Source organism: Heliangelus exortis, chromosome 1 (genome assembly GCF_036169615.1).
Source record: "Heliangelus exortis chromosome 1, bHelExo1.hap1, whole genome shotgun sequence".
Lineage (NCBI taxonomy): Eukaryota > Metazoa > Chordata > Aves > Apodiformes > Trochilidae > Heliangelus > Heliangelus exortis.
In genome coordinates, this window is record NC_092422.1 from 120,422,221 (window position 1) to 120,445,614 (window position 23,394).

The following is a 23,394-nucleotide window of genomic DNA, read 5'->3' on the forward strand; positions in this document are numbered from 1 at the left end:
CCAAAGGCAAAGTAGTATGAGCCAAAAAAGCATCATGTTTCTAAACTGGAACAAATATGGACATGGAACTGTTCCTTGATATGTTATCTCTTCATTAGATTGTGAGTTCCCCATATTTTAGGGGAACTGGTTATCAAAATTTTTGTCTTACACAACAAGAGCATCTGGGAACTTCAGATTATATATTTTGATGTGGTTACTCAGGAAAGACTAACTAGGAAGCCCTGAAAGAACAGTTTATTAACATGGTTGCTTGGGCCTCCATCACCTGATGTACTTCAGCCTATGTGGGAAGGCTCTGGAATATGTGCCAGAGCCTGTATTAGACAGAGACCTGTCACAGGAGTTAAAAGAGAAAATTACAGACTTTACTTTTTGCAGGAAGTCAGAGTAATTGACTACAGTAACTGACTCTGTGGCATTAATATAGTTGGGGAAATCAGAAGTTAGATTTTTTTTAGAAATCTCATATTGCATTTCTTAATCAATATGATGGCTTTTGAGTGTCCTTGGAAATACTCAGCCCTGCATCTCATATGAAGACAAGACTCTATGTACTTTAGGAAAGAAAAAAGAAAGATCAAAAATAGAAATAAAGGATTTATGAACTAAAAAAAAGAGACAAGATGTTGGTACAGATAGGTGGTGAGATGGAAAGAGCTGAAGATGACAGATGTGTAAAAAGTGATAGGCACTTCATATATATAAATATAAACATATGTATATAAGCAAAAGAGTATTTCCAATTTTAATAGCAGTTATGTAGGATGATGTGTTTCTAAAAACAACAAAAAGAAATCTCCTAAAATTGACACTTAAAAATAGAAGTAGAGGTATCAACGTAATTACAAGCAAAGCCTAAACTGATTTATCAGTGCACTTCAGATTACTGCAAGTGAACTGAATTTATCAGCAGACTGGAGATTTCTCAGTGCTTAAGTTTATTTTTGAATTTTGGCCAAGTCAGCATGACTCCTTAGCCTTTGTGAAACCTTTGCCAGTGAAGAGATTACAGTAGGCCACTACAAATAAAATATTTTGGGGAAATAACCATAGAAAAATGTTACTGTTGGGTGTTTACTCACAGTGAATTTTGAAGTCCTTGTACTGTCTGTCTTCAATTGCTACCACGTACAAAGCAGCTCGGTCTGGAAACATTAGCCCTCCAGGTTTCTGTTGATGAATTGTGGGGAAATGGATCTCGTAATCTATTCACCTGACAAAGACATCACATTTTGAACTGCACATACAAAAACCAGACAAGCACCCCTTGCATGCCTTTATTGTTTTCCTTCAGATTGTCACATCAGCTTTAATCTCAGCAACTCCTGCAGCCTGCGGCAATGCCATTTGTTTATACAAATTTTGCCAGCAGTTAATCAAAAGCAAAGCTCTTTAACTAAGATTCCCGTTGTTAAACTTTTTGTTAAAGCCTACGAAATGGCACTTGGAGATGTACTTGTGACTTGTTATGGTGACAGTGGGAGAGGGAAAGCTTATAGTGAGAGACTAAAATGATGATTGCTCCAGCAAGGAGTATGACATGCAGAGCACCTACCAGCCACTTGTCTCGTGCAAAGATGACTGTGTTTAACATTGACTCATAGAACAGACAGTAACCCATCCACTCGCTGACAATGATGTCTACTTTATCCACAGGTAATTCAACTTCTTCCACTTTACCTTTAAATATTGTGATTACTGAAAAAAGAATGCAAATAAATATGTTTCATGTAATAAAATACTTAAGTTCCTTAATGGTGAATGTCTGGCTGAACTTTTCAATATGATTCTCATCTTGAATGCCTGTAGATAAGGAATAACTCCATGCAACTCGATGGATTTTACATTTACATCTTACTTGCAGTAAGTATAATAAACAGAAGGTTTAATATCAGTATTAAAAGAACCCAACAAAGTACATAACTAACAAAAACCACACTCAAACCCAAAACCGAATAAAACCCATATATTAAAAAATAGCAGAAACCAGGCCTTACCTGGTTACCTGCATGATCTCATTTTACATGCTCTTTGGAATTTGGAAGATTTCTAGATCATTGATCAAGTAATGTGAAGAATCCACCTAGAATCCTTTAAACATCCCTGTAGGGTTACACATACATGATCTCATCACTGAGATATTAGAGATTTATGGAACTAGGATTGAAGTCTCATCTGCTTTTCAAACATATTATGCTGGCTTCACAATGAGGAAACTAATGCTTATTTCTTCCATGAATTCTGGAGGACTGACTCAGCTGAAAAAGTCAGATCTAGCCTAGTCAGATCTAGTACACACGAAAGTTTGTACAAACACAGCTCTTCCATGAAAAATCAGTTTTAATTCCTTTCTGTCTGCTTCATGAGTGCATCTTTTATAACATACTGTCATTCTCACTATTCCCACTAAACCAGATATTCTATTCTGTCTTGTTTAGAGTGGCATAATTTCCCACAGCTTTGATGTGACAAATAATTTTGATTTAGGATCAGTACCCAATTCACAAATCTTGCTTGCATTTTAAAATTATATTTCCTATACATAAATGTATTCCAAATCCCTCAGAGAAACAATTTTCAGCTTGTGTTTGTCTTCTGGTTTTATTTTTTGTTAGGTTGGTACAAGTTTCTCAGTTCTTCATTCTTCATTAACAATGTAATTGTTGCTCTCGTAGTTCAGGAATAAAGTGAGAAGGGAATATTTTACTTTGATAAAATTCTGTATTACTCTTAATAAATGGCAGTTTTTAATTGGTGAAAGTGGTCAACATTCAGTTTGAGGAAGATGAATGTACTTTCATTTAGCTAGAACTATGTTAGCTGTTTAAGAGTGGAAGTGTGAGCTGAGCGACTTTACGAACTCAGCCCCGGAAAAATGAGGTTTTGTCTTTACAAAATACATGCAGCACTAGTATTACTCCACTCTAATGTGGAGACTTTATTTGTGTTGCCAGCTTTTAATCCAGACTGGACCCCTAAGAAGCTGGGAACACTGATTCAGACCGGTAACACAAAATATCAGCTGGTATCAGTATCAGCAACCTGACTGGAAAAGAGCGGTGTTCTCCTTCCCGTTCTTAAACCACCTTTCCTTCACAGTTGTCAGCTCAATAGTTCATCTGTTGTTATACTGAAGACTCTTCATGTCTATAAACTCCAGCCACAAGCTTTCTTTAGTTTTCCTGAGAACTTTCACTGCCACAATTCTTTTGGACTGAATTTTAGTACTGTTGACAGCTGCAGGAGTGACACACCTGCAGACTTTGGAGCCTTCTGTTTATACCTAGAACAGTCACAGTGTAAGCAGCAGCAGCAGCAGCAGCACAAGTTCCTCCCACGTCCCTTCATTTAGCTGAAAAATCTTCATAAGGCACCATGTGGGAACAGATTGTGCTGTCCCCAGCTGTACTGTGTCTGTTCTGGAAACAGTGGGTTTTCTCTTGGTTCACCCCCTTTTGCTGACTCTGCATTTTTCTCTAAGTAGTTAGGGGGAAAAGAGAAAAATTTCCGTGAGCAAAAAGGTCCTTTGGTTCAGTACCACGTTGCTTTAAAATAAAAATGATTTGTGGGTCGGTTTTAAGTGTCTAAGTCTACATATTAGTTCAGCTGTGTAATTTGGTTATGTTAGAGGCCAAACTGCAGTCTGACAGACTGCTAAACCTCTCCAGGAAAGTCTTCTGCCAAAGGGAAGGGGGTTTCTCCTGAAAAGTTTTTCCAAGCACTTCCTTTTTGGAGAAACAGGAGGAGGAAGTGGAAATAAAAACCACCTGCAACCTCTGGAGCACAGTGGATCCTTCTTATTTATTCTGACAATGGTCCCTTCACACACAATTCCTGTTGCTGGAAATCCAAACATCAGTGGTGTGCTGTTTGTGTAGCTATTTTATGAAAGGCCATTCTGGTAATATACAGGCTCTGTATAAAGGTGCAGGATAATCAAACTGAGGTCAAGACCTCATTGTTTTAGTGCCTTATACCTACTCTGGAGGAGAGTGTTTCCTGATCCCTTCCTTACTCCTTTCTCTGAATCAAAGTTGCATACACTGCTTGGCCTCTTTATATCCCACGTCACTGCTATGGCTTTCACGCCACATCACTTGAATACATATTCTGTACAGTTAATTCTCCTCTCAGACAGCTCTGTGTCAGTCAGAAGCTGCCAGTGACAGTAATAAAAATCTAAACTGGAATGGAAATATATTCCTGCCCATGTGCTAGCACAGCAACAGCTAAGAGAGGGGAAGATTGAGGGACAAATGGTACAGCCTAGAAAGGTAAGACCTTTGCTGCTCAGCAACAAAGGCAAGCTCCTCACAGAGAGCACTTTTAAACAACAACTGCCTCACAGTCCCAGTTTAAAAAAAGGCTGATTTTTCAGGTTGTTGCAAAGATACCTTGTGTGCTGTGATTTGAAGGAGGGCTGAAGACAAGACATAGAGCTAGCTGCAGATTACTTTTTGTTAGAAGTTTTCAGTAGGTTGGGGTTTTTTTACTTTTTTTTAAGTTGAGGTGTTGTCACATCCCTGGAAATTTCAAGTTTTCTTTTAAAAAAACTGTTTTCTGTGATACTGTTACTTTGAAAATTGAACATTTTTAGTTCTGTGTGTGTTTCAATATGCTTTTTTAATTACTTTCTTTTAAGTTGAAAGTCAGAAGAAGCTCATAGTGAAGCACCTGTATTGATAAGAAGTCCTTTTTGACTTGAACCTTATTTCAATTTGAATGTAAGTGTATCTGTGTGTGTGTGTATTAAATTTAAGAGATAAGGTAGAATTCAAATAGCAGAATTAATTTGAAAAGTTCAGCTCTGATACGGGTCCTTCTATCTGCTTTGCTATATCAAACTGCCTGCTGATGAATCCTATTTGCTTCTGTTGTCTGTGAGGCTAGAAGTTCTCCCATGATGAATTGTTACAGTGTCTAGAATGCTATGCTATTTTTGTATTTACTTAAGTAAATTATGCAAAATTACCATTGACATATAAAACACACAAAATTAATCAGAAAAAGTAATTTTTTTTCTCTTTCTCCTGAAAAAAATATTTTTATATATGCCTTACTGTTATCCAAGTGGTTGGCCTTGATAATTTTTTCTGAGTAGTCAGATATACTTGAGCATTCAATCTAAGACAAAAAGAAAAAGAAAGAAAAGCAAGAGGAAGAGTAATTATGCATCAGCGATCTCGGCTACATGAATAAAACCAAAATCTAATGAAGGCAGCAAAGACTCTACACAGCACGTAATCACTGACACAGAGTAACTCAATCACTCAATCTTGTTCTCCTGGGGGACTTCAACTTACCAAATGGCTGCTGGAAATACAATACAGCAGATAGGAAACAGTTTAGGAGGTTCCTGGAGTGTGTGGAAGGTAACCTCCTGACACAGCTGCTGAGTGAGCCAGCTGGGGAAGTCACCTCACTGGACCTGTTGCTTGTGAACAGAGATGGACTTGTGGGTGATATGACTGCTGGTGATCATGAAATAACAGAGTTTTCAACTCTTGGGGAAGGACAGGGCTCAGCAGAACTGCTCCCTTGGACATCTGGATGGCAGACTTTGGTCTTTTTGGAGGACTGGTTGACAGAGTCCCTTGGGAGGAAGTCCTGAAGGGCAAAGGAGACCAGGAAGACTGGATATTCTTCAAGAAAGAAATCTTAAAGACACAGGAGCAGGCTGTCCCCATGTACTGAAAAAAACCAAACTGGGGATGAAAAAGACCGGCTTGGCTGAACAGAGAGCTTTGGTTGGAACATGAGAAAGAATGGAGAGTTTATGACCTTTGGAAGAAGAGGGAGGCAACTCAGAGGAACTACAAAGGCTGTGCAGGGAGAAAATTAAGAAGAGCCGAAGCCCATCTAGAGCTTAAGAGGGCTGCTGCAGTAAAGGACAGTAAAAGTGTTTCTATAAATACAGCAGCACCAAAAGGAGTACAAAGGACAATCTCCATCCTTTATTGGAGGTGGGGAGAAACATAGTGACAAAGAATAAGGAAAAGGATGAGGCACTTAATGCCTTCTTTGCCTTAGTCTTTAGCAGCACGACCACTTGTTCTGTAACCAGTCACCTGAGCTGCAAAACAGGGACAATAAGCAGAATGTAGCCCCCATAATCCAAGGGGAAATGGCTGGTGACCTGCTACACCCCTTAGACACACACAAGTCTATGGGGCTGGATGGGATCCACCCAAGCGTGCTGAGGGAAGAGACAGAAGTGCTCATCAAGCCACTTCCCATTATCTATCAGGATTCTGGGCTCAGTGGGGAGGTCCCAGTTGTCCGGAGATTAGCAAATACTTTTCCAACCAAAATCAATCTGTGATGCTATAAATCCAACCTTTCTGAGCAGGATCATGGTCAATGATATCTTAATGTCTAAACTGCAGTCTGAGTTTTGAGTTCTGGCTCATATAGAAAAGATTGGTTTTAAAACTGTTGACATGTGGAAACAAAGAAGTCCTAACTACAAAACTACTTATTTATATTAATCATATTATTTAATTCACTCGTGCTGCTTCAGCATGTTGCCTCCTCCACCCCAAAAATCTGATGAAGGTAAAGAATTAGTGTGGTGCTACATTTCCTCACATATTTTAAAGTTAAATACATTCAAACTTTGTGAATAACGTTAAAATTCATAGTATGCCAATACTGGTCTGTGTCAAGAAGCAGTTGCTTCTCTCTGTGAAAAACTATACTCTTTGGCAATGTAAGCTATCAAAAAATACAGACATTTTAGACATAAGAAATTACTGAAAATATTGTATTTATAAAGTAATCCATATCTGCCTATCTTTTCCTATGACTGGTTCTGTGCTTTTACTAGGAAAGGAATTACAAAGTACCTTCTAGTTTTAGATTTGCACTTTTTTTTTTTTTTTTTTAAATCTGAACAGCTACACATAATAACGGTCATAATATCAAACCCTGTCCCCATGGAAACATGAGCATTAACTCTACTTAGTTTTTCTGTGGATGTAAACTGCACTTTAGGATACCTGACGCAACTCCATCTTTTTCTCCATCCAGCTTCTTCTTCCCTTTCTGTAAATTGTGCAGACTATATGCCTTGTCTATGTTTACAGACATTACAACAGACTGAGCTTTCCTGTCAAAATTCACATCTGTCTGGAATTTTCAATACCATTGCCCATTCTTTCTGCTAGTTTTGCATGATTTTTAAATAAAGCATGGGTATGTAGGTGCTTGGAGGTGGCTTTCCAACTTCTGAAAAAAAAGTTGCAAGGAAAGAAAAAGATCTATTTAATGAATGACTATGAGTTTCCAAAAATCAGCTTCATTCTCAAAGCAGCAAAATTATACAAAAACAATGCTAAGATGTTCCAGGAAGGGAGATATATTTCAGAAAATAAACTTGCTTTTGGGGTGGCTTGTCTCTATCTTGACTTTGATTACTCTGTACTGTGGTACAATTTTATTTCAAAAAGCAACTCATTTCAGAAAAAGAAAATACTGAATTCTAAAGGTGAAGAAATAGGGAAAAAAATAGTTTTGTCAGGTTTCTCCCCAGTTCTCTTTCAAGTCAGTAATCTGCTCAAATCTGTCAAATTTTACAAAGCATTTGGATTTTATGAAAGTTGTGTGTTCTAATAAAATATGTCCGTATCTCAGTTTACAACCACAGAATCATTTTGGTTGGAAGAGACCTTAAAGATCATCTAGCCCAAGTCCCCTGACATGGGCAGGGACATCCTTCACTAGATCAGCTTGCTCAAAGCTCTGTCCAACCTGACTCTGAACACTTCCAATAATGGGGCATCCACAACTTCTCCAGGCAACCTGTTCCAGTGTCTCATCACCCTCATCATAAAAAATTTCCTCCTTATATCCAAACTACATCTGTCCTCCTTCAGATCAAAACTATTGCCCCGTGTCATATCTCTATAGGCCTGAATGACTGCAATAATTCTCCCCAGGCAGAACAATACCAACTCTCTGAGTCTGTATTCACAGAAGTGTTCCAGACCTCTGATCATCTTAGTAGCCTTCCTCTAGACCCACTGTAACACACAATCACAGGATGTTTTAGGTTGGAAGAGACCACCAAGATCATCCAGTCTGACTTTTGACCAGCATCATAAGCTAACTACGAAACCATGTGCCTAAGGACCAAGTCCAAATACCTTTTAAATACCTCCAGGGATGAGGTATCTGAAGTGCCCAGTGACAGGACAAAAGGCAGTAATCACGGGCTGCAACAAGGGAAATTCCTGCTGATCATAGCACTAGAGTAAGTGCTGAGAGAGGATTTAGAGTCTCCATTTTTGGAGATTTTCCAAATTGGACGAGGACTTGAACAACCTGATATAGCTTTAAATTTAAGTCTTGGAGCAGAGGGGTGGACAAGACACTTGCAGACGTCTTCTAAACTAAATCCTTCTATGAGTCAGTGATTCTATGATTTACACTTCTTGAAGACTCAGAGATGATTCTAGCAGTTGGCTGAGGTAGTGGCAAGCAATAATTCCAGCAGTAAGAGGGGATAACAAGAACCAGACAGGGTAGTGGATGAATTTGAATTTGAAGAGGTAAGAAGTGAGAAAGAGGAGAATTATTTCAGTGACACTGTAGTCAGAAAACCAACACACTACACTTGTCACCAGTTCCCACATCACGCTATTTGAAAAACTGCATCCAACTGTAGAGAAGAAACTGGAACATCTCAGCTCTCTGTAATAACTCATGGCAAATGTTTGCTTTTTAAAAGGAACATTCACAGTTTCCATTGGCAGTGTTTGCCAATAGGATATGAAGTCTGAAATTGATAGCAAGATTGCCACTGCCAGATCTCTGAAAGACCTGCTTTTCTCATACAAATACAACTCTGCAGTTTTTTGTGTGACAGGATTGATGGTGAAGTAGCTTATGAGACAAGAAAGCTGAAATCCTCAGAGTTTATCAGAGGAGTTTCATACCTAGGTGAGCTCAACTAAGAGGTAGGTCTCTTGAAGAGAGACCACACACCCCCAGCTTCAATGCTGAACAGCTCATGGGTGAGCTGACACTGGGTGAGCCACTGAGCTTTAGAACTGCCTAAGGTACAGCCTGAACTGGAAAGAAGGCCAAAGAAGAAAAACCAAAACCAACAAACCTGTGGAAAAGTATTTACTTTTCTTTTACTGAGGGAATTTCTGCCAGTGAGCTGGCTCACTGTAGGATCAGACTAGCACCAATGCCAGCACAAAAGGGAGGGAGGAAGACCATATGGCCAAGGATCTGGGAGATGGGAAGGTGGGAGCACGGTATCATAGTTTTGTATATGCTTATACTTCTACTGCACTGCAGCCTTCTCGTGTGAGACCTGCATTTCTGTATCAGAGAAGGCTACTGGCTTATCCTCCCTAAGGCTTTGAGATAACAAATAGTATACAAGAAATAAATTCTGCCAATTCTGTGTAATAAGTCTCATGCTTAAACACTGAAACTTTTGCCAGCACTCTGTGATCTCAGCTATCTATACTTCTGTGCTCTAATCTGACACTCATCTGAGGCACTCAGAATTAATACTGGATTTTGAAAATGTAAGCCTGAGAACTGAACAGCAGTCCTTGCATTTCACATATCAACAGCAATAAATATGCAGTTTAGATACTCAGTAGCTTTACTGTCTTCAAATGCACAGATGAAACATACTAAGTTTTACTAAACAATTTTGTCAGAGTACACAGAGTAGAATCTAGTTCCACTTTTCTATGTTGTGTAGTGTCTGTAGAGCAAACAGAAGTCAAAAGCTAAAAGAAATTTAATTTTTCATTTTAGAGGCAGTACAAATAACTATGAATATTCTTAGGAAGCAAACCTATGATCTCTCTAAAGACTTCTCTGCAGAGAACTGCACATATATGCTCCTAAAGTTCAATATATTTAAGGTAATAATTTCCTTCTGCCTCTGAAAAGAGTTATTGTTGGCACAGAAAACATGCACATGCTTTCCTGCATGATTTGTTCGGTAGTAATGTACATGAAAAGTGTATTAAAGAAATTTGTTTCCAAGACTACAAAGATGCAAAGCTTAAGAATTAAAAAAAGCAAGATAGTTCTTTGACCCTGCTGAGTAGAAATGAGTCCCTTCAACATTTTTGTGCAGCCACAAAGAAACGTACCAGACATGTACCAGAATCACCAAGGATTCCACATAAGAAAAGACATCATATCTCTGTTTGGAAAAGAGACACTACTGCACCTTATAGAAAGCAACTGAAGTCACTGTAAATCAAGCCATAGAAGAGCTTTGACAGAATAATTTGAAACCAAGATGAGTAAGAAAACATAAATCACCAAGCCAAATCCTCAGGCAAAATGCACAACCAAACCCAAAATATGAGAGAAAGTATTCTTACCCCATATACTTTCTTGGCTCCTGCCTTTGCAGCAAACATGGAGAGGATTCCTGTGCCACTTCCAACATCAAGAACAATCTTATCTTTAAAAACATGTTTATTGTGATACATGGAGTTTCTATAGGTTAATGTGCGTACTTCATCCTTTAACATTTCCTGTGATAAAAAAAACCAACATTGTCTTATTATTTGAAGTGCTTATATGCATTCAACACTGCTGCTGAATTCATTCCCTTATTATATTTTAAGCATTATTAGCACACAGCCTGAAGAGTTTTATAAGTACATACATAAAAGCAACTGCAAAATGCTAGCTACTTAGAATTGAATTATTAAGGAGAAGCGTGATGTCTTTTGTTCAGTTTCATTTCTCTAAATATTGCTTACTGTTAAAATTGATAACTAGAATGTAATCTAACCACAGCACTATGCTGGGCATAGATAGAAGCCATACAGAAATCCAAGCTTTCTTCTCCTAAATTATGCACAATCTAGAGACTCAGCAGAAGGGCTTCCTGAGGTTCCTCCTTGAACACAAAATAATTCTGAAAAAATTATAGGACAGCAGTCTTGACGGACTTGCCCAAAGCGATGCAGGGAGTCCATGGCAAAAGGTTAGAGATACTCTGCTGCATGGTACTCTCTTACTGCTCTTGTGTTCACTCATTTATAGGACCAATTTCCAGAAGATAATAATGTATAACCTAGACCACTATCTCACTATCTCACGATGCCATTGTTAAGGCTGATTTTTGCTTCACTCACAGCAGCAGTACACATATTTCATTCTGTTGACATTTTGCCCTCAAGAGTGGACGTCGATCAAACCATGTCAATACAGAGCACTGAGGTCAAGATCTGACTGCCATTTCAAAGAGGTGTGTAGGCCATTGAACACACAATTTACTCAAAATGCTTCTGCTAGGCCTAGAAGGTTGATCTTTTGCTTATACTATGGCCAGAATTTCATAGTCTAAGCAGGAAGGCAAATGAGTTTTTGATTTTTAGCATTAAAGGAATCGGTTCACTGCACAAATAAGTTCTGAAGCACTGGTGCACTGGATTGATCCATGTATCAGCTGCTCACTTACCAGTCCTAGCAGAAGACTATAGGAACTTAGTAACTGTAGATTAATAAAAAGCTATTTTTATAATCATAAAGCCTGGTTTGATATCACAAAAAGAGAGGCAGAGGAACAGTCCAACAACACTAGAAATATGACGGAACACACGACCATGGAAACTCTTTCCAAACTATATTAAGGACAAGAAAGTGTTTGGGAGTGTTTAGCATAAACTTGGAGGTGACTGACCTGATAGCTTTCTATGGTGAAACAATATGCTCTGCGGATGAGGGAAGAGGAGTGGATGCTTGTTTATCTTGTTTTATCATGATTTTCAACACTGTTTCCCATAACATCCTCACTGAAAAACCGATGAAATATGGATCACATAAATGGACAATGGACTGAAAACTGACTGAATTGCTGTTCTCAAAATGTTATGATCAGCAGCACAAAGTCATTCTGGAGGCCACTCATTAGTAGTGTGTCCCCAGGAGCAATATTGCTACCAATACTGTTGATGGAACAGGACAACGTGCAGTCTCAGCAAGTTTGCAGCTGATAAATCTGAGAGGGTGGCTGATTCACTGTGATGACTGTGCTGCAAATCACAGGGACCTCAACAAGCTGAAGAAAGAACAGAGAGGAATCTCAAGAAAATCAACAAAGGGAAATGCAAAAGTCAAGCACATGAGGAGGAGTACCCTCATGCACTAGAACAGACTGAGGACAGGCTGACAGTGCTTGCAAAAAATGACCTTGGGAACCTGGTGGATAGCAGTTTGTGCATGAGCAAGCAATATGCCCTTGAAGCATTTTGGGCCATGTTAAAAAAAGGATCCAGGGAAGGGGTTCAACAATGGTGAGACCACACCAGGGGTCCTGTGTACAGATCTGGGCTACTCAGGACAAGAGATCTTGGAGCAGATCCACTGGAGGCCAGGAAGATGATTAAGGGATTGGAACATGTGAGAACAGACTGAGAGAGCTAGGATTGTTCAGGCTGCAGAAGTTAGTGCTCAGGGGGATCCTACCAATGTGCATAATTATCTTTTGAGTGGGGGAGGAAAGAAGGCAGAGACAGACTCTTCTCAGTGGTAACCAATTAAAGAACAAGAGGAACAAATGACATGAACGAGTTTTTCAGAGCCTTGTCCAATCAAGTTTCAAGTCTGTTCAAGGATGGAGGCAACCTCCCAGTCAAGAATATCTTTTTCCAATTAAGTTGGTGCCACATAAACCAGCTTCTTCATCCCCAGTGGAGATGAAGGTCCCATAAACTTATGTATGTCTGATTTAACTGATCCTTCTCTGTTGAGAGTATGTATAAATATAAGGAAGAATTTTTTCACTGTGAGGGTGACAGAGCACTGGAACAGAGCACTCCAAAGGGAGGTTGTAGAGTCTCCTTCCCTGGAGACACTCAAAACCCACCTGGATGCATTCCTGTGTGACCTCCTGTAGGTGACCCTGCTCTGGCAAAGGGGGTTGGACTTGATGGGACTTGATGATCTTTTGAGGTCCCTTCCAACCCCTAACTTTCTATGATTTTATGATCCTATGTCTTCCTCACTCCAGACCTTATCACTCATCTTAGAGAGCTGGAATTCCTGAGCACGTCTTACTAGTAAAGCCAGACCTTGAGCAAGTAGTATTTTCGTGTTCTTTTGTCACCAGATACCCTGCCTCATTCAGTAACAGTCTCACCTTTCCCACAGTCTTCATTTTGCTGTTAATACACCTAGAGAAGCCCTGTTTTGTTATCCTTCCCGTCCCTTGTCAGATTCATGTTGAGATACACTTAGCTTTCCTAGCTTTGGCCCTTAAATTACTTCTGGGTCACCTGACCATTCTTCTACCTCTTTTTTTGTTTGAATTTTGCCAGGAGCTTCTTGTTCATTCACACAGGCCTCTTGTCATGGCTGCTTGCATGTCAGGATGGAATGTTCTTGGAAGAGATGAAAAGATTAAAAAAAAACAAACAGTTTTTCTGGATGCTTCTTCTCTCCAGGATTTTCTCCCATGAGATTTTTCCAAGCAGATCCCTGAAAAGGGTGAACACTGCTCTCCTGAAACCCAGGGCTATCAACAAGATAAATAGCATGGATCCTGAGAGCATCTATGTTCTGGGGATGCTGAACTTCACCCTCTCATGGTCACTGCAGCAAGCCTCTCCTGACCATCATATCCCCAGCTGGTACATCATTTCTAGTATCAGAACCACCACAGCAAAACACAGACACATAACTCCCCATTGATTCAGGTCATATGTGCCAGGAATTTATCATCATGCACTCAAAAGATGTTCTGTATTGCTTATGTCCTCTTCTGTTGTCTTTCAGCTGATGTTCAGGTGATGAAAGTCTCCTGTGGACCAAAAATCATGCAGACTCACGACTTCTTCCAGCTCTCTGAAGAACTCATTCACTTCTTGTTCCTGATGAGGTGGTCCATATATCCACAACAACATCAACCATGTTGGTCTACTGTTTAATCTTGACCTATAAGCTCTCAGTTGGAATATTATCTGTCCTATAGTGGACACGATTTGTTGCAGTAAACTGCTCTGTCTCCCTTCTCACCTTCCCAGTCTGTTCCTCCTAAAGATCCTGTATCCAGCTATTGTGGCATTCCAGTCATGTGAGCAATCTCACAGCATTTCTGATTCCTGTGAGACTGTAGCCAGGCAACTGCATACTGATCTCTAATTCCTCCTGCTCATTTCCCAGGCTGCATGTATAAGTAAGTGTACAGGCATATCTTAGAAACTCTTTGTCACTCTTTGATTTTCCAGAAAAGGCATGAGACCCTCCCCCATAATGTTGACTCTTGGTACTTCCTTTTCTGTGTACTTACACTTGGCATGTGCCCCTTCTGCTCTGTTTTATTGACTGACTATGAAGTCTTGCCCACACCATTCTGCATCTTTTGCTTACCAGCTCAGTCAATCACTTCCCCATGTGACTGTGAGTCATCATCTCTTTCCTCTATCATTCTTAGCTTAAAGTTCTCCTCACCAAATTGGCGAACCTGTGACAAAGATATTTTTGACCTTGTTTGTCAGGTGGATTCTATCTCTTCCTAGCAGACCTCAATCATCAAAAAGGGTCCCATAGATATAAAAGCTGAAAACTTGTCATTGATATCAGGTGCACACACAATGGTGGGCTTGCAGGAGCACTTCTCCTCAAGTCCTTATTTGCACTGTTAGAATTGAGGCAAAAACCACCTGACCCACCCTGCTGTTTATCATCATCCTAAGAGATATATAGTCACACCTGAACTGCTCCAGGTCTCACTGGTGCTCATGTGGAAGAAGCACAGTAGCAACCCAAGGCTGGTCTGAGGAATGGACAAATTGGAGAGGTCAGCAGCCTCTCTACAATGTGCCAGATCCAAACATCTGCCCTGGGGCTGCCCCAGGAAGTGGTGGATTCTCCATCCCTGGAGATATTTAAAAAGAGACTGGATGTGGCTCTCAGTGCCATGGTCTGGTAACTGCAGCAGTAGTGGATCAAGAGTTGGACTTGATGATCTCTGAGGTCCCTTCCAACCCAGCCAATTCTATGATTCTATGAGCTAGACAGCAGATGAGGACCTCTGCTCTCTGCAGGAGAGAGCCTTCCACTACTATTACTTGTTGCTTCCTCACAGAGCTTCTGTGTGGCTCATGGCTAACTGGTTCTGATGCTTCATTGGACAGAACTTCTTGTTTCTCATCTACAGTGAAGGCATTGAATGCATTCTGTGGCTAGAGATCTGCAGGTGGATCACGAATCTTCCTCCTGTTGCCAAAAGTCACGTTTCTTCCAGCCTTTACCATCAGATGAGTCTCCACTTCCAAACTTGGTAACTACAGACAGTAAGCTCAGTACAGCAGCAGATTTAGGCACCTGTACCTTCAGGATCTTGCAGAAGGTCCAGTCAGTCTCTTCCCCACATCCCTGATGCTGCAAAATCTTCTAAACTCCTCTAGAAGTTCCTTTACTTGTTAACACAGATCCTCTACCAGTGCACACCTCCTGTAGGCAAGGAGGCAACCTCCCACTTCCCAGTCATAGCAAGAGAGCCCAGGTACTCCCTGAGACCAAGCTCCATCAGGAGCTCAGTCTGATTTGACATCTCTGATGAGTCTTCAGTATTTATGTCAGATCTCCTTCCCATTCAATAATTCCTTTATCTTTTTCCATTCTTGGACTGAATTTATGACCACTGCTCTAGCAAGATGTAATTGGCAGAGGGAAATATTCTGTTTGTGTATACACACCATAAAAAATTACTAGAGTAATGAAAATAGTTACTGTTTTTTATGTGGTTTGTGAAAAGTGCCACTGATTTCACATTATTGGTCATTTTGCATCCTAGTGTTTAAAATTAATCAGTGTAAATAATTACCATCTTCTTTAGGTCTACAGTAAACATTCAGATGGTAAATAAGGTCCATTGTGTATTTTGAATTCTTTTCAGAAGCATATTTATTGGAGGCCACTGGGCTGTATGTCCCCATTAATGCAGCCTGTGCATTTAAGTAGCATGCCAGGAGTCAAGAAATTATTTTACTTTTGTGGGAAAATTGACCAGAGCTGTCCCAGACTGGTGTGTTTATCTTCTGTCACCTTTGGGATAGGAAAGCAGCCTAACTTAGTGCACTTATCCCTTCCTGGCAATGAGCTGAGGTGAAGGACAAACCATCTAACCCAAGACAAAGTCCAGATACTGGAAGTTTCTTACAACCTGGCAGTTTGGGAGTTTTTAGAACCCTGGCAATTCATACAACCACTGGGATAGGGCAGATGTCCTGTAACCAGGTAGTTGTGCCCACACCACTGAAGAGTACACATCTGCAGCAAGTGTTGGTTCTACTTTCTTCCCTCCTCTCTTAATAGCTCCATTAGGCTGCTGGGAGCCAATCAGCACACAAGATATGACCCACTCCACCTCATCAAGAAGTATAATATAGTCTTTAGAGTGCTCTGTTTTTGAGGAAGAGAATCCTAACTATTTCTGGACAAGTTGGCAGACCTGGACCTGTCTCTTCTCCATGTAGGGACACCTCCTTGGTAAGAAGTTGCAGCACCTCTGGTACTATGTGGATGATACCTGGGTTACTACAGTTTAACTAAATATTTAGGTAGCTTTGCAACATTTAGGCTAAAGCACTCAGTGCTTTAGCACAATCAACAGCAATTCAAAACTTGTTATATCTGTTGCCCTAATAAATACTTTATCTTTTCAACTTTGCCAAAGTGTCCCTGTGCAAGTCCTTTGTGAGGCTTTGAAATAGGCAACATTATCTATCTTTTTAGCTGTCTTGGTAAATGTCTTTGGCAGGGCTCTGAAAAAGGCAAATGTTGACTCTAGTGTTTAGACACAAATATGGTGCTAAAATATGCAAGCAGACAGAAGACCTAAATTAGCGATAAGATAGTAACCACGTGTGGTTGGCTTAGTTTGCAGCCCTCATAAGTGCACCAAATTGACACACTTATGAAGTTCACCACTGTACAGATAGCTAATGTGTGATAGCTCTGTGGAGAACAAGGATCTAAGTGGGACAAAGTTTTTGAGTACAGGCCTCTAGAGAAGTGGGTGATATCTTTGGCACTTTACCAGATTACACAATGTTCTGAGAATAGGCAGAATAATATAATAATGAGGAAGTGAGATATATAACTAACAAATTAAAGAGGACATTATGATTTTTATGCTGTTACTATTACTAAATTGCTGAAATAAATATTACCTCGTGAATTCCAAAGTGAGCATAGGAATCAAAGTAGTAATCCCTGGATGTCATCTCTTCTGGGTTGATGAGCTTTGCCATCTTGCCTCGGCCAGGGCAGCTTGATTGCAATGGGACATGTATGACAGATTGAACTGGTTTTGGAACAACAGTAGGCTGAGGAGGCTGGGATGGAATGGGGCAAACCTAGGAGAACATGGAATATTGTTAAGAGGCATTATTAAAAGAAAACATTTCTCTCTAAGTCTACCATAGTGATATCATAGTAATTAGCAAGGAGATAGTAAGACCAAAGACACCTGGGGCTTTGTAAGTGAAATTGAGGCTGCCTTTCATTCCTGGCTCTTCAAATTATTTGTTCTGTCGGAAAAATTCCTTACTGGCTTTTTCCTTGATGGTTTTCTACTGATACCTCTAACAGTGCAAAGTGAAGGCAAATTATTGTTGCTGGCTGAAGTAGGTCACTCCAAACCCTCACATATAGTGCTTAAGAGCTAGTTTTTTTCCTTTAGTGTCTTTTTCTGTCAAACTGCCACACCTTTGTGGGAGGTAAGTTATAATAAAAGTAGTAGTTCCCCTGCAAGGAAGAGCCCATAATCAAATGACTTTGAACACGGTGTTGACAACAAGAAGGACAGGATAAGAATCAGTTAATTCTTAATTGTCAGGTAATGTATCTGTCTATATTGATGATACAGGTCAGAGAATGCTCACAATAACTGAAAGTCCCTGACATTATTTAAAAGTCTCTCAGCATGTCCAGGAAGAACTACAGGGATGTGTGATCCCTTAATTTAGTTTTCTGTTGGTGGGAGATGTAGAAGTTATGGATTACCAATATCCCCTGGCCCAGTGCACTTCATTTTTCTGTGTGTGATTGTTTCATAAACATGAAACACAAACCATGGTCTAGGTCATAAGTACATCTACATTCTTCATCCTTAGTATGAAGCAAAATGCTGAAAAGTAAGAAGAACTGAGAAAAACGCTACCACTTCACATGTGCAAATTGTGGGTCAAAACCTTCATATATTAAGGTCAACCCTACTTAAAATATGTCACCTCCTATTATACTTTTTTTTTTTTTTAATGTTCACATTTAGTAATTTTCCAGTGAGGAGCAGATTTGCGTAAGCTTCTCCTAGAAACTTTCATAAAGTTCACGCTATCTTCTACAGCTTGATACAAAAAGACATTAATCTCTTGTAAAAAAAAAATCTCTCTGAATAGCATCAGTTAGCCTAGTTCAGTTTACTTTAATATATATATAAAAAAAGCAACACTTTTTTTTTCCTTGTTCATTTGAATAATCAGTTGTGCCATCTTTTAATGCTTTTTTTGGTCCATCTGTGAAAAACGAATACTAGTGGTTTATGTTCCTGCAACACCTTTCATCCCCAAAGATCCAGAAGTATGATTTTTACTACTGGAGCCTTTCCATAGCTCCCCATAAGAAAGATGGGAACAAACTTTTTATCAGGGCCTGTAGTGATAGGACAAAGTAATGGTTTTAAACTAAAAGAGGGTAGGTTTAGACTAGATAAGAGGAAGAAATTTTTCACAGTGATGGTGGCAAAACACTAGAACAGGTTGCCCAGGAAGGTGGTAGAAGCCACATTGATGGAAACGTTTAAGGTCAGGTTGGATGGGGCCTGAGCAACCTGCTCTAGTTAAAGAAGTCCCTGTGCACTGAAGGGGGTGGAACTAGATGACCTTCAAAGGGCCTTTCCAATTGAACCATTGTATGATTCATACTTTTTTCTCTTTCTGATATTTTTGACTTCATCACCTTATCCGGTTCACATCTCACACAGAACACAGTTGTTCTTAGTTGGTATTTTTATCTCCATCCTGTCTATTTCCAAAATATCCACCAGCAGTCATTTCTCTTAGGAGACTATTTCATTGCCAGTTCATTGCAAGCAACACTTGGGCAGCTGTGTTGCTTGTGGTATTCAACACTTCAAAATTTAATCCTGATACTTTTAATTACATGCTTGCAGCTATATCCCAAAGTTTTTCTCCACTGGTGTACATAACACCAACTTTTTGCAGTTACTTTGCCCTGTAGTGGTTTCTGTATATTTGTTTACAGGATTACAAAGTTTAAACTGTATATGTTCAAGACTTTGTTTTAATTTAATATGAACTCCATACAGTCTTGCACTTTTCTCCTAAAACTTGTGCCCCATATCATTTGACAGGCAAAATGTATAAATGGAGCAGCCACTGAACTCTTAATTCTGTTCTTGTCTTAGTACATCACAAGCAATAGCTCCAAAACTACCTACTGGAGGAAAGATCTGTCTGTTTTTATAAAGGAAACCAAAGGAGTACTGGCATTTCTATTGCTTTCAAACTACAAATTCAGGTGTGGTTTGCTGTATAATAGAAAGCATTTTCTAGAGGAGAGGAGACTGGTCTTGAAGATGAATCTTCTGTCTAGGTCTCAGGCAGTATCAGTTCTGTTCCTGGATGCACAGCATGTGTCTAGACAAGGTCATGAGAACAAGGTTTATTCTGACTAAAATAAACAGAATGAAATTTAATTCAGCATATCAGGCTAAGAAAGTTGCCTGAATGATTTTATTTGCTCTAAAGAAATTAACATTGTTATCTCATTGTCTGTAAGACAGCTGAATTCTTCTATAGCCAAGGAGTGGCAAGATAACTTTTATTAGGCTACTGAAGACAGTACTAGACTTCTTACTCAGTAATTTTGAGTTGTATTTAAGATACCTGAAGGCTTGTTGCTCTCAATTGTCCATCTACATCTCTGTCAGAGTGCATAGCCCATGTAACAGAAGCCTATTCTCAGCTGTTTTAGTTTATAGCCAAGCAGCCTGCGGGAGATGGTGGTGATGGTGGTCGTGTGACAATGTTAGGCTGTAAATTGGTCATGCCCTGTCCATTCTGTGCTGTGGTATCATAGGGGTAACAGAAAACTGGACAGTGCTGGTGATTTTCTCCACCGGCTGCTGCCAGCTGACCTCTGGACACTTCTACGTGACTGACTCTGTGCTGGGACAACTGTACACTGACAGACAGGTGGTGTTCATTCAGCACCATGAACTCAGGGAGCAGTCAGCTCTTGTGATTTTTTGGCAAGGAAATTGTATTTAGGGGAGTTCAAGTGTATAGGGGAGTTAACGATGAGATAAAGGCAACTCAATCAAATGTAAGAAATGAAAAATTAAGAATCAGATCGAGGCAACTCAAACAAGCAGCTCACCGCAGGTCACAGCCCCTAACCTCACTTTTAAGAAAATGTGTTTTGCTGTTTTTTCAATTTCATTTAGTTAACATTACTTTTAGAAAATATCTCATGATTGATTAAATTGCCCCCAGGCTTGGATATGCTCCTGGAGCTGCTCCCCTTGCTGCTTTCCCCCAGCCTCTTCCACTGCTTGCCCCTCTGCCTGTGCACCTCTTCTTCCTCCCCCTAATGTAATGTGTGCTGCAGGCAGAGTAAGAACAAGTTCACCAGCAGTCCCCAGTCTGCCTCCCATGGGAGACCATCCCCTTCCAGGTGCTCAGGGCTCCCTGCAGCACTGCCTGGAACTCCTGCCAGTGTCCAAGATAGCCTGTTCAAGGAATGTGTGGAGCTTGCCGTTCACAGGGCGGAAGCGGTGGCACAGGACCACACGGAGGGGAAAAGTGTTGATATGATGCCATGCAGAGGGAAGTGACAGTGCAGTGCCATACAGGGGTGCTGAATGAGCACCATCTACTACTGATCAGTGTACAGGATTGCCACTGAACAGTCAGCACTTAGGAAGTGCTCAGCAGTCAGGTGTTGGTGGTGAATTGTCCTGGACCCTTCTCAGCCAGCTGCACTCTGACACAGGGACCTTTTATCAGCTGCTTCGTTTCTGTTTTAGGCATATGAACACAACACAGACCTTTCATATTTAAATGATGCCATTTCTTTGCTGCACCTGTAATACCTACTGCTCTCATTTATGTGTGTTACACAGTAATTCTGAAACTTCAGGCAAGGTTACAATTATGAGAATAATTTTTAGCGTTGGCTCAGAAATCCCTCTGCTGTAGATTTGCTATAGATACTGTGAACAATTTCAGTCAAGAGTAACATATCCTATGACAATAAATAGGCAGGGAAAACACAGAAACATAGTGGACAGTTACAAAATAAAGAAATGTAATGAGAGCTATTATTGGTATCACAAACTATGAAGTCTTCAGTCTGGGAGGAGAAAGGATTGAGGACTGCCCTGAGGAGAAGGCCTTGGGGATGGTGGTAGACCAGAAACTCAACATGAGCCATCAATGTGCACTTGCAGCCCCGAAAGCCAACTGGGTCCTGGGCTGCATCAAAAGAAGCACAGGCAGCTTCAAGGGAAGTGATTTCCCCCCTCTGCTCTGCTCTTGTGAGACCCCACCTGGAGTGCTGTGTCCAGTTCTGGAGTCCCCAGCATAAGAAGGACACAGAGCTCCTTGAGTGTGTCCAGAGGAGAGACACTAAAATGATCAGAGGGCTGGGGCACCTCCCCTGTGAAGCCAGGCTGAGGAAGCTGGGGTTGTTCAGCTTGGAGAAAAAGAGGGTCTGAGACGACCTTACAGAAACCTTCCAATATCTGAAGGGGACCTACAAGAAAGCTGGGGTAGGGCTTTTTACATGGGTGTGTAGTGAGAGGACAAGGGAATATGGTTGTAAGATGGAAGAGGGGAGATTTAGGTTAGACATGAGGAAGAAAATTTCCTGTGAGGGTGGTGAGACACTGGCACAGGTTGCCCAAGGAAGCTGTGGCTGCCCCCTCCCTGGAAGTGTTCCAGGCCAGGTTGGATGGGGCCTTGAGCAGCCTGGTCTGGGGGAAGGTGTCCCTGCCCATACAGGGGGATTAGAACTAGATGATCTTTAAGGTCCCTTCCAACCCAAACCATTCCATAATTCTATGATTTCTCAAAATCTCACATCTGAACATCTTGACATAGGGCTCTAAAACATATATAGACACCTACAGTGGCAGATGTGAATTTCAGACCTGTGGAGTTGTGCATCAATAGAAACAGATGAAATTCTTCTTTCTTAAAGGCTGGATCTAAGTCAATATGGACTTATGAGGCTATGCACATGTACAATTATCATAATATATAAGAGAACTGGGTATTCAAAAATCATAGGCTGTTTTGAAAAATTGATCATTTTAGCTAAATCCATCTACCTACAAAGTGGCAAGATGGTGAACTATGCACAATGCATTTTTAGGAGGTTGTGACAAAAGCTGAGGTATGTAAAGTAAAAATAAACTTGAATTTCAATGTTCATTTCTTGATATTACTATGGAGACACATGGCTGGAGGTTAAAATTCAAATCCCTGTAAAATTATTCAAGCTGCAGTGTTTTCTCCTTGACAAATTCTTTTTTATTCACTGCATTTTTAGGGCATCGAAGAAGCTAACAGTATTTTCTGTCTAGAAGTGCCTACCTTTTTATTAAGAATCTACACTCATTAAGAATGGAATTCTAGTTTAATATGATTCAATTTCAGCATTCTCTTCTTTTTTAAACAGATGGTTTAATCATATCTAAATGTTGATTATACTTCTTGGGCCAGATAGCTTTGTCTGTCAGAACTACTAGAAGAGAATATGCATAATATGCATAGCAGTATTTTGATTAGTCTTAATTTGATATGCACCATCTAATATAATTTGATATTCCCACCTGATAGCATGCAAGATATTATCACCTGCTATAGTCATCATAGCAGTTACAGCTGCTTCTTGCTGCAGATACAGCAACAGAGTCAAATATAAGATGTATTTGGTATCCTCCTGGCCAGAATTTAGGTTTACTTCTCCAACAGCTTCCTGGAAGTCATTTCACAGTGGCACAATTTAAAACCTCCCTTGACTCCTTTATCTTGTATTGTTTTGAAATACATCTTGTCCTAGATTCATGAGAGCATATTTTAAATGGTCTTCAGATGGAGCAGACAATCTGAGCCATTATCTGAGAAGTTTTAATAAGATTTTCTGAGGAAATCAAGCTGCCACAGTATCTTGTGTGTCTCCCATTGGTAACTTTTGAGCTTGTCCAAGCCCGTCTATTTTGAAATAAAAAATATTTGTACTCCTATACATTTCTTGAAAATCTGATACTTGGAAGAATAATAGTCAATTTGATGATCCTCTGAAATTGAAGCAGCCAGATTTCAGTCTTCATTCTTTCTGCTTGCTCTAGGTTTGTTGAGCTAA

The 23,394-nt window shown here is 40.1% G+C and overlaps 1 protein-coding gene across 4 annotated transcripts in view; it reads right to left on the reverse strand.

The window, feature by feature from the left end:
• The window catches only part of PRMT8 (protein arginine methyltransferase 8), a 73,198-nt gene that overhangs the window by 20,487 nt on the left and 29,317 nt on the right, over positions 1 to 23,394 (reverse strand). For all 4 annotated transcript variants that reach the window (XR_011729612.1, XM_071762797.1, XM_071762808.1 and 1 more), the window contains 5 exons: positions 17,172 to 17,357; positions 10,365 to 10,520; positions 5,064 to 5,127; positions 1,559 to 1,701; positions 1,086 to 1,173 (listed from right to left, as the gene is read on the reverse strand). Coding sequence is in view for 3 of the 4 variants with exons in the window: in XM_071762797.1 (XP_071618898.1) it covers positions 1,086 to 1,173; positions 1,559 to 1,701; positions 5,064 to 5,127; positions 10,365 to 10,520; positions 17,172 to 17,357 (637 nt within the window). In the remaining variant the exon portion in view is untranslated. The remainder of the gene's footprint in view (positions 1 to 1,085; positions 1,174 to 1,558; positions 1,702 to 5,063; positions 5,128 to 10,364; positions 10,521 to 17,171; positions 17,358 to 23,394) is intronic.